The following is a 10,784-nucleotide window of genomic DNA, read 5'->3' as shown; positions in this document are numbered from 1 at the left end:
AGTCACTTGCATGGGTCGTGGACACACTGATGACGAGTCCAACAAGAAAAATCAAACACATTCGAAACAAGCGACTTTGATTTTGAAGTAAATGCGAGGACAAGATGGTGTCTAATTTCTTGTGTCCACAAATCTTTCTTGTTTATTTACACTTCAAAATATTGATGCCTCTAAAAAAATTCTCAACTCGTCCTCTCTTTTGCAAACCATACCACCATACTACAACACCTCTATTACTTAACAGCCATCCTATGCTTTGTAACATGCCCCTTCCTCGGCCCATTCAGCTCAAGCACCGAAACCCGCAACACCAAATCCTTTTCAATCGTAAAAATAACCTCAACACGTAACGGCTCCTCCTTTTTCCCATCCTTTCCATTCGTAGCAGGTGCACCTGTGTCAGGCACATCATCACCCCCACCACCTAAATCCGACACGACGATTTCAGCAATAAGTGTATTCTGTTTGGCGATTTTTTCTTCGCCCTCGTACACAGCGAGGTATATATCTCGTTGTGGTTGTTCTTTGGCCTTGCTATTGGTATTGCTGTCCTGGTTTAATCCGAATTCAAGAGACTTGCGTACAGGGATTGGGGCTCGTTTAGGGATGATCGTGGCAAAGACACTACCTGCGACTTCAATGCCGATTGATTTGGTTACATGGGGCACGTTGGCGTATAAGGTAGCATCGTTAGCGAGATCTATATAATTGATGGCGTTTGAGTTGGCGACGATGAGAGCCTGTATGGCACAACCAAGGGATATGGCCTCGTCAGATTCGATATCGGTTCGTATATCAGATGATTTGAAGAGCGATTTAATCATTGCTTGGAAGCGCGGGATTCGCGATGAGCCACCTACAAGAAGCACCTGGTCTACCTGCTCAGCAGTCATTTTAGCATCGTCTAGTGTCTGCTTTATAGACGCGAGACACATTGTAAGTGGTTCTTCAATCATCATCTCGAGACGTCCACGGTGGATTGATCCAGTAAAGTCTACACCCTCGTGTAGAGAATCGACGTGACAGGAAGCCGTTTCGATTTTAGATAAGAGCCGTTTAGCGGATTCTACAGATGATTGCAGCTTGATCATTGATTTACGTGATTCGGTGACATCCATACGAGTCTTGCGTTGGAACTCGATTGCGAAATGGCTTGCTAGGAGTTTATCTATATGGCTGCCTCCTACATTCGTGGTGTTTGATGCTATGATGCTAAATAGATCTTTACTGGAGCTCATTACGGTAGTAGACAGATGATGTGCACCGAAATCAACCACTACTATATTCTGATCCGGTTTGTTTGCTGATGGTGGAGGCGGTAGTGCACCAGTAGCGAGCAGCGTTGGGTAGTGGTAGAATGCTAGAGCAGCAGCAGCGGGTTCCTTTACCAGCATGACTTTACCGGCGTTAGCCTTTTCAGCAGCTAGTTTTAGCGATAGTCGACCTTCCGGAGTCATATTGACGGGACATGAGATGACACATCCGTCGATTTTTTTACCTAGGAATTCCTGTGCGGTTGAGATCAGATGGGTCACGTATCTGGTAGTGATGTCTATGGCGGTGTATTGTACAGTGACGGGAGGTTCGTCCCATTTTGGTTCGGTGGTGATTTCGAATACGGGAGTGTTTGCGTTTTCGGTTTTGGGAGATATGGGGACTTGAATGGATTTTGTGATGTAGGATACGTGATCGTCGTCCATTCTATTGTGAAAATTGAGTGTTAAGATCGTAAGAATGCATTCAAATCTCTGACGGGCTTTTTCGCTTGATCAAAACGTACTTTCTACCCAGCAAGTCCAAGAAGCGTACAGCCATATTCTTTGGATTGACAGATCCACGTTGTTTAGCTTGCGTACCAGCCAACTGTGTGGGTTGTATGTGAGTAAGTGATTGTTTGCAGCAGCGAAAAAAAGCTTTCAGATGGTAGAGATGAACAACACCAACCTGTTCAAAGTCAGTAAAAGTCACACATGATGCGATCTGGCGTTCTCCATCAGCATTAGCAATGACTTCGACTCTGCCATCCTAACAAACAACAAAGGAATTGGAATGTGCTTTATATTTTTTTTTGCTAGGTGGAGGATGCTGAAGTGTTTTGAACCTCATACCTTGTTGAGCACGGATATAGTGGAATAAGCAGATCCCAGCGACAATCCAATCCAGGTTACTTCTGGTTCGGCCTCCATTGGTAGCTGATAAGCGACGATGATCTGGCGAATGCAATGTGACTGTGTTAAAAGAGAGTTGGGAGAGGAGGCAATGGTGTTGGAAAAGAACAGTGGAATAATAGGAATAGACGCGTCCTCCCATAGATTATCACGTCATAATATCAATATAATACCTTGTAGCCTTGAAAGTATCAGGTTATTGCATGATCTGGTCGCTCGATTCCAACCCACACGTCACTCTCTGTAGAAGCTCGTTGAGGATGGAGACCGTATAAAGCTAATGTACATTTATTGCATATTCATAACATAGAGCATACTAGAATAGCACTCTATCAGGTATGTTTCTGTTACTAGTTGCTCGCATGCTTGAATTATCTACTTTTGCAAATGTATATTTTTGACTTTTTGCAGTGACGTGTCTCTTGACCAACATATTCTCTCCATATCTATCTAGCTATGAGCTCACTAGAACCAATGCTCCATGCTCCAACAACATGGCAGTCAAACCCTCATCAACACCATCATGAGCAATCTCTCGACACTGAACACGACAAGACTCCAGACAGGACAACTCCTGGGCCCGTCTGCCTACGTCCATTCACTCTAATCCCTTCAAATACAACCACCCTACATCATCTCGGTGCTGCTGCTGCTATCGGGCTCGCTCATACAACTACTGCCAGCACTGACAACCAAGGCAATCACCATTCGCCGTTTCCAAGTCCAATGTCGCTGCCAAGGAGTGAGGATTCGTGGTTGTCTAGTCTGCCGGTACGTGTTGAGACCGTTGGAGGCAGGCGTTTGCCAAATGGTATTGAGACTCACATGTCAATTTTGGTTAGAACACTGCCACGTCATTCGGAAAACAGGGATTAGGACATAGTGTACCTATACCGCCGAATATTTTGGATGATAGCAGGTAATATAAGCTTGTTTTTATGGTTGTTGGGAATGCCTCTTTATGTTGGTGTTTTTTTCGGTTGTGTGTAAGGAACCGCCTTGTACGTGTCAAACCCATTAACGCTCTCTTTTCAACCTTGACTAGCAGCGAACAGGATACTCAGATGGCTGCTCCTGATCCTCCATGTAAGCACCTGAATCAAATTGAGGTTGGAAACAGATGTAAAATTTGTGTCAAGTGTTTGACACATCATGGGGACCAGCTCATTCTTTTTTTGGCGTGCTCATAATCCTCTAAACTGATTCGCAATTTACCTTCTCCACCTCAATCACCCTAGTGAACTCACCGCCTCCAGAATTCGAACAATGGCGCAAACAACTGACGGTGGAGCACAATTTGACAGATGCCGAAGCTGCACTCGCAATGTCTCTGGTCAACCCCCTCAATCGAACCATGCAGCAAGAAGCTGCTCAACACCATAGCGTGATGCTAATGATGAGTAATAATAGCGGTGGGAACGGTCAAATACGTGACGCAGCTAATAAAGGAAAGGGAGGTGCAAGAGGAGGCAAAGCAAGTAAAGCTGCAGTAGCTCCAGTTGCAGCAGAGAATGATACAACTATTGCTAGTGATAATAGTGGAAGGGTTATGAGACCTGTTAGGAGTACCAGGAGTACTGCTAGCAGTAGTAATGGGGTAGCTGAGAATAGTGCTAATGGCAGTTCAAAAGTGAAGTCGACGTCATCAGCACCACTTGTACCTGCCAAACCAGCTTCCTCATCAACAAAAGCACCAGCAGCAATAGTCAAACCCACCTCATCATCATCGAAACCAACCTCATCTGTACCATCACTATCTTCTGTAAAAGCCAAACGCCCACCATCGTCATCGTATGCAAATATGAATCGTAGTAGAAGGCAAATAACATCACCAGAACCCAAAGTAAAACCGAAAACACAACCTACTACCTCGTCACCCAAACAGCCCATATCATCAGTACCAGCATCCAAGTCTTCCAAATCAAACACGGCTATAACGAATTCAAATGCCCCTATAACGTCTAAAAGGAAGCAGAAGAGGGAAGAAGATGAAGACGACTATAACGTCAGTAACAACATTAAAACGAAGAAGATTAAGGGTATAAAGGATGATGACGAAGATGAGGAAATGCAAGAGATGGCTTCACCACCACCACCGCCACGAATAACTAGATCAGCAAAACAAATACGTAGTAGTGATGGTGGTAATAACTCGTGTTCTGACTCGTCAGTGTTATCTGATCCTGATGGTATAGATGATTCGTCTGATGATGAACAAGTTGGGACTGGAAATGCTGTTAAGAAGCATGACCATAAGAATGGGATTCGTGCTAACGGTGATGCTACTAGTAACGGTGGTCCTATTAGTAACAATAACGGTGTTAGCAGCACGAAGACGCCCGAAATCAAAACAACCTCATCATCCGAGTCATTCACTCAACGCTTCTCACCACACCCAGACGACGATGGCGACGACGACGAAGTCTCATACGACACAGACGACTACAACTCGAACTCTTCATCCGACGAATTCGGCACCTCAAAACGAAAACGATCAATTAAATCATCCACACCCGACGACGCCACCTCAGGTACCGCCCGCTCAGCATCTCACCAGCACAATATAGGACCAGATGGCGAACTCTTGCCCAAAGTCGTACGCCAAGAACTACGCCGTGCGAGGAATCGAGAAGCTGCACAACGTAGTCGGGAACGCAAGCTAATGTATACGCATAATTTGGAGAGGGAGAGAGAGATGCTTGTTGCTGAGATTGCGAGGCTCAAGAAGGAGAATGCCAGATTGAGGGGGCTTGTTAGAGAGGAGAGGAGGAATGAGAAGAGGGATGATGGCAATGCTGGTGGTAGTGGGATGCCGTCGTGACGGATGTATAACAGTACATGACATACTCTCTATATGGATGCACAAAAGAACATGTATAGGATTTGGAGGTTTTGAAATTTGGTGATGTTATTTGGGTTGGGGTTGTATGGAATTTGTGGTGTTGATGAGATGTGGTATCAGGAAACAAGATTACATAACAACGTTATAAAGAAGGGAACATATGAAAAAACTTGTACAGTCGTGGAACTATAAAAGATCTCCCCCCTTGTGGTGTGTATACAAACAAAGAAAGGCATATATGATGTTGCAAGACTAGGTTTTGTGATTCTTGGCTTCCGTCGTTTTGATGGCCTTGTTTCTTCTTCTCGAGCATCAGCTGGTTGCTAATTTACCCCACAGTTCACACTTTAAGTTCACAACTTGATGAATGTCTGCAAGTTCACCCAAGAAATCACGTAGAATGGTAGGAAGGTGGACTTTGATGCTACGTCGTTTGTAGTCCTACTGCTGTTGAACCTCTTTGTCTCATCTTTTATCGTCTGCGTCCCTGTATAGCTGAAGTTCCAAGTTTCGAGAGTGCTGCTGGCATATCTGTGAAACGAGAGGCTCGCTTCGTGTACGTCCAGGGGACATCGAAATATCTTCGTACTTTCTCGACCTTGATCGATATTTGACAGCAGAGAAGAGGCATCCTATACATCCATCATCCAACATGTACTATAGTCCTTATAACCTTGAATATAATCATAGTCTATACCACGCAATTCCAGTGTCAACCGTTTTCACGATGCATCACAGTATCAACTAGAATGATATGAAGTTACAGACAGGTTCATAATCAATGCTAACTGCTACCGCAATCCCAGCACTAGCACCTGCAACACTTGTGCACCATCATGATCTTGAAAACTCGTTCAGCCACGATTTGTGAATTCGACAATGGCTCACCCAGACACAATAGCACGGTAATATGACCCGAATGGATGTTGTCAGGCTAGATACAGTCGTGTTTCAAGCCTGCTGTTTCGTCGTTTGTGGGGATGCGTCCACACAATGTTTGGAGGATGTGTTTTTCTGGACGTCCTTGATAAGGCTCAAAAGCTTTTGAGTGAAACTATCTCCAATAACATCCACATACTTCACACGTAAATAATCTCAGAATCACGCATCCATTGTGAGTGGTTCTTTCTCAACATTGGGCATGTTCACCAATGCAAGATTCTGAATTCAATACACGATGTATCATAGGAGGCAATCAAAAGGAGTCTCAAACAGACTGATGAGAGGGCGACACCGTTAACTTTGAGCTTGTAACGGTGTTGCTGGATGGCAAACAACTGGTGTCAAGTCAAAGCGATCAACCAATAGCTAAGTTGAGGCTGCAGGAATATATTGCTTACAGTCGTAGGACTATAGAAGGTCTCCCAGGACGATCTCCCCCTCGTGATATATGTATACACAATACGTAAAGAAAAGCATATATTGGAAGACTGCTTTTGTGTGTGTCTTTACTTTCTAGTTGAGCGTCGTTTTGATGTTCTTGTTTCCTCCTCTTCTTTGTCTTCAGATGCTTCCTTATGACTATGCTTCCCATTACTTCTCCCATTACTACTGTTACTACTTGCAGCTGAAGCAAGATCACGACTCCCACGATACCCATCCACAACAACAGATATATACTCGTCTTCCTTCAGATGCACTTCTTCACAGTCTTCTGTTGGATCAGTCATGTTTTCGCGTCTTTCCCATACCTATGTGGATTGTAAAAAAAGCGTGTTAGGCATAGCTGCATCCAAAAGGAAGTGATGAAGGGTTTTTTTGCTTTCACAACACCAAACTAAGCAGAGAGCACACACCAAACAGACAAAGTCTGTCTCCACCTCCAACGCAATCATCGGATGGTGCCAGACACCGACATGATAATTAAACCCCTGTCTCGCATCACATATAAACGCCTTTAGCGTACTCCATTCCGGCCCTTCCTTCCCACTACCATCGTCCTTGTTTAAGGCAACGATAACGAGATACGCCTTGACGTCTCCATTCATGGGAAGGAACATCTGTGTACTGTATTTGTGTCTCTCGAGGAGCTTAATGGGGAAGGGGAGGACTGGTGTTGGGACTGATTTGAAGATACAGAGGTTGGGTAGGGCTGGTGGTGAGAGGAGGGAAGACGGGATTGGAGTGGTTGAGGGGGCGGAAGGGGGAGTGAGTGGGAGTGGGGACCGGAGGTTTGTGAAGTGTGTTAGGTGGTTGTAGCGTTTTGCTGTTCTGTAGATAGAGTATATGGTGTCAGTACAAAGTATATGGTGCTGGTTGGAGTGTGAAATGTCATGTAAGGTTTGCATTTGTGTCGACTGTCGTTACAGGTTGTTCTGTCATGAAGCGTCCAAATGCTCGCAAATGCTTCAAATGTTGAGCAAATCACACACATGCGTACCCTTGATTAGCAGCATCACCATTAGCTTCTTTAGGAACTTCAATCACATCGCCGTACAGAGCGAATGCCTCCTTTGTGAGTGGTTGAGCTGTGATTTGTCTTGGGAGTGTCATTGGAGCAGTCTGGGTTTTTAGTGTAGGGAGAGATGTTAGTTTGACGCGTGATATGAATGAATAAAAATGACATTGAAGCGTATACGTTACCTTCTTTTTGTTTCCCTATTCCTCTGTCTTTCTAATATGGTCTTGATCAATAACTCGTGAGGTGAGTTTTTTTTTTCTTGCTCCAAAACACCTAAAAAAAGGCAACTGTAGAAGGAGCTACTGATGGCCAATTTCTACAATTTCAAAAAGATCACGGTGGTGCCGACATCGACTGAATTCATAGATGTCGTGCTCTCCAAAATCCAGAGAAAGACACCGACAGTCGTTCATCCAAACTACAAGATTACTAGAATACGGACATTCTACTTGAGGAAGGTCAAGTTTGCTCAAGTAAGTGAACAGACACATGTATTTGCATGTTATGTACAGTATCTTTACTGATTCGAGTCTTCTTCAGGACTGCTTTGATGAAAAGCTTAATGGCATCTTGGGCGATTTCCCAAAACTTGATGTAAGAGAAAAAAAGACACGATCACGCTGACATAACATGGAACTGCGATGGATTCTAACGCAAGCATATTTTTATCGTATCTAGGAGGTACATCCATTCTATGCAGACTTGATGAACGTGCTGTATGATCGTGATCACTACAAGCTTGCATTGGGTCAAATAAACACTGCAAGACATTTGATTGATAATGTGGCTAAGGATTATGCGAGGATCTTAAAGTATGGGGACTCGCTGTATCGTTGTAAGCAGTTGAAGAGGGCTGCTCTTGGAAGGTATGCATGCGACATGGCATGGGGCTGGTTTTTTGTCATGTATTGGCAACAAAAACACACCGACTCTCGAAACTAACAACACCCCAACTCTCACATACAGAATGTGCACAATAATGAAACGCCAAAAAGACTCTCTCGCATACCTCGAACAAGTGCGCCAGCACTTGTCGCGTCTCCCGTCCATAGACCCAAACACACGCACCCTCATAATATGCGGATACCCAAACGTCGGCAAATCATCCTTCATGAACCGTCTCACTCGTGCAGACGTCGAAGTACAGCCCTACGCATTCACAACCAAATCGCTATTCGTTGGACACATGGACTACCAGTACCTGCGATGGCAGGTTATTGATACGCCTGGTATCCTGGACCATCCGTTAGAAGCACGCAACACGATCGAGATGCAGAGTATTACTGCACTTGCACATTTGAGGGCTTGTATTTTGTATTTTATGGATTTGAGTGAACAGTGTGGGTATAGTGTTGCTGAGCAGGTACGTTATAAGACAGTGTACTAGTCGTTTTTTTTCGTTGGTTGAGTATTGAACAACTGGTACCGTTTTAATAGATCAAGCTATACGAATCAATCAAACCGCTCTTTGTGAATAAACCAACCATGATTGTCATCAACAAGATTGATGTCATGACTCCTGAACAGCTCGCTCCTGAAGATCAGGCACTGCTCAAATCAATTATTGAACGTGATAAAGTCACGTTATGTCAGCTGTCGTGTTTGACTGAGATGGGTGTTATGGATGTTCGAAATCAGGTAACATTCACCGTGTTTTGCCAGCCTTTTTTTGTGTGTTTGGTGCGAATGCACCAACCAGCACCGCGCCAAAAAAGCAACGTGTCTGATAGTTTAATTTGCTAGGCATGCGACGTGCTCCTCGCCTCTCGTGTCGAAATGAAGATGAAGGGCCACAAAGTCAATGACGTCCTCAACAAGCTGCATCTCGCTGAGCCAATGCAGCGAGACAGCAAAGACCGGTCTGCATTCGTACCAGCCAACGCAATTGGCAAACCCAAATACGACAAGCTCGATCCCAACAGACGTAAACTGGAACGGGATATCGAGTTGGAGATGGGTGGGCCTGGTGTTTATAGTATTGATTTGAAGAGTACGTATACATTGATTGTGTTGGGGATGGTTGTTGGTTGAGATCTGTTCACTGTACTGACTATTTCTGTTTTGTGTTCGCTTAGAGAACTACTTGCTGAAATCAGACGAATGGAAGCACGACAAGATGCCTGAGATCCTGGATGGCAAGAATGTGGCTGATTTCGTTGATCCGGAGATTGAAGCTAAGCTGATGGCGCTGGAGGAAGAGGAGGAGAAGTTGATTGCGCAAGGGTTTTATGAGAGTGATGATGAGATGGTATGTATACTATTGCTGTGTGGGTGTTGGCTGTGTTGTCTTGCTTCATTCTTTCAATTCATTCAATTCTTTTTGCTGTTGCGTGTCTATGTTTATTGTCGCCGCTGATTCCTTTTATGTAATCATTGACAATCTCTTCTCTTTGCCTTTTCCGGGAAATAGGAGGACTCTGATGAAGAAGCACTCAAGATGGCTGCTGAAGAAGTGTCTCGCAAGAAGGACGAAATGGTTATTGCGCATCGACTCAAGAAGAATATGAATCGTGCTATCTTGCCTGCCAAGACTGCTGTAAGTCACTCAGTCATGACTGCGTTGTTGTGTTGTAGTTGTTCCGTGTGTTGATGATATTAAGATTCGTCAATGTCTCCCAATCTTCCGAGTTTTTTTGGTCGATATTCGTAAATCACATTTTCTCAAACAAACCTCTTTTCCACATCTTACAGAGACGAACAGTCGACGGGCTACACAAGCACATGACCAAACTCGGCGTGAAAGTCGACAAGGAAGTCCTCCGCGAACGAAGCAAATCCGTCATTCGTAAACGTGGACGTTCTGAAACCCGTCGTGATGAAGACTCTATGGATGTCGACCGATCATCGTCCAGAGGTCCACGAGCGCATAGTGCGTCTCGTGATCGTAGTGTTATGGGATTACGTGACGTCAAGGTATGTTTCCGTTGACAGGACATGCTTTGAATGGAAAGTGGGATTTTCTCGCTTTTGGAAAGACGCTAACGCGTTCATTTTTATAGCAAAAACTGGAAGCAGACGAAAGCAAGAAACGAGCACAACGACCACTCAATTTCCAAGCACGAAAGGGAGAAGCCGATCGTCATATTGCTGCCAAGAAGCCCAAGCATTTGTTTGCGGGCAAACGTGGTGGTGGAAAGACGGAGCGTCGTTAGTTGGAGTGATAGTACTAGTGGAAGTAGTAGAAGAGTGGTGTTGTTGGGTATAATAGTGGCTGCTTTTTTGTATCGTGTTTTTTGCAAAATAAGATAGATTGAGTTTTCCATAGTAACGTGTTTTTGATGACAGGACAGGAAGTGTTTGAGATACGTGTCGATCCAGTTCGCAATCACCTTTGTTTTCTCTCTGCAACCAACCGGGCTCTTTCCAAGTTCGC

General features: G+C 44.5%; 3 protein-coding genes across 3 annotated transcripts; 1 reads left to right on the top strand and 2 right to left on the bottom strand.

Moving 5' to 3' along the window:
• Window positions 1-233: 233 nt before the first annotated feature.
• SmJEL517_g06183 (uncharacterized protein) lies at window positions 234-2,186 on the bottom strand (the record flags this gene model as incomplete). Its single annotated transcript, XM_031172109.1, has 4 exons — window positions 234-1,701; window positions 1,781-1,863; window positions 1,945-2,025; window positions 2,109-2,186. The coding sequence occupies 4 exons, from the start codon at window positions 2,184-2,186 to the stop codon at window positions 234-236; spliced, it is 1,710 nt and encodes a 569-aa protein (XP_031021920.1).
• A 4,272-nt stretch (window positions 2,187-6,458) lies between these two features.
• On the bottom strand, window positions 6,459-7,503 carry DAL3 (ureidoglycolate lyase; the record flags this gene model as incomplete). The annotated part of the gene is made up of 3 exons (XM_031172108.1): window positions 6,459-6,701; window positions 6,807-7,221; window positions 7,391-7,503. The coding sequence occupies 3 exons, from the start codon at window positions 7,501-7,503 to the stop codon at window positions 6,459-6,461; spliced, it is 771 nt and encodes a 256-aa protein (XP_031021919.1).
• Window positions 7,504-7,716: 213 nt separating this feature from the next.
• SmJEL517_g06181 (uncharacterized protein) lies at window positions 7,717-10,563 on the top strand (the record flags this gene model as incomplete). The annotated part of the gene is made up of 10 exons (XM_031172107.1): window positions 7,717-7,884; window positions 7,952-8,005; window positions 8,090-8,277; window positions 8,378-8,774; window positions 8,849-9,049; window positions 9,155-9,401; window positions 9,487-9,659; window positions 9,822-9,947; window positions 10,103-10,324; window positions 10,411-10,563. The coding sequence occupies 10 exons, from the start codon at window positions 7,717-7,719 to the stop codon at window positions 10,561-10,563; spliced, it is 1,929 nt and encodes a 642-aa protein (XP_031021916.1).
• Between the last annotated feature and the right edge of the window lie 221 nt (window positions 10,564-10,784).

The sequence above is a fragment of the Synchytrium microbalum genome (assembly GCF_006535985.1).
Source record: "Synchytrium microbalum strain JEL517 chromosome Unknown SmJEL517_scf0086, whole genome shotgun sequence".
Classification (NCBI taxonomy): domain Eukaryota; kingdom Fungi; phylum Chytridiomycota; class Chytridiomycetes; order Synchytriales; family Synchytriaceae; genus Synchytrium; species Synchytrium microbalum.
This window is presented reverse-complemented; position numbering and strand designations above follow the sequence as displayed.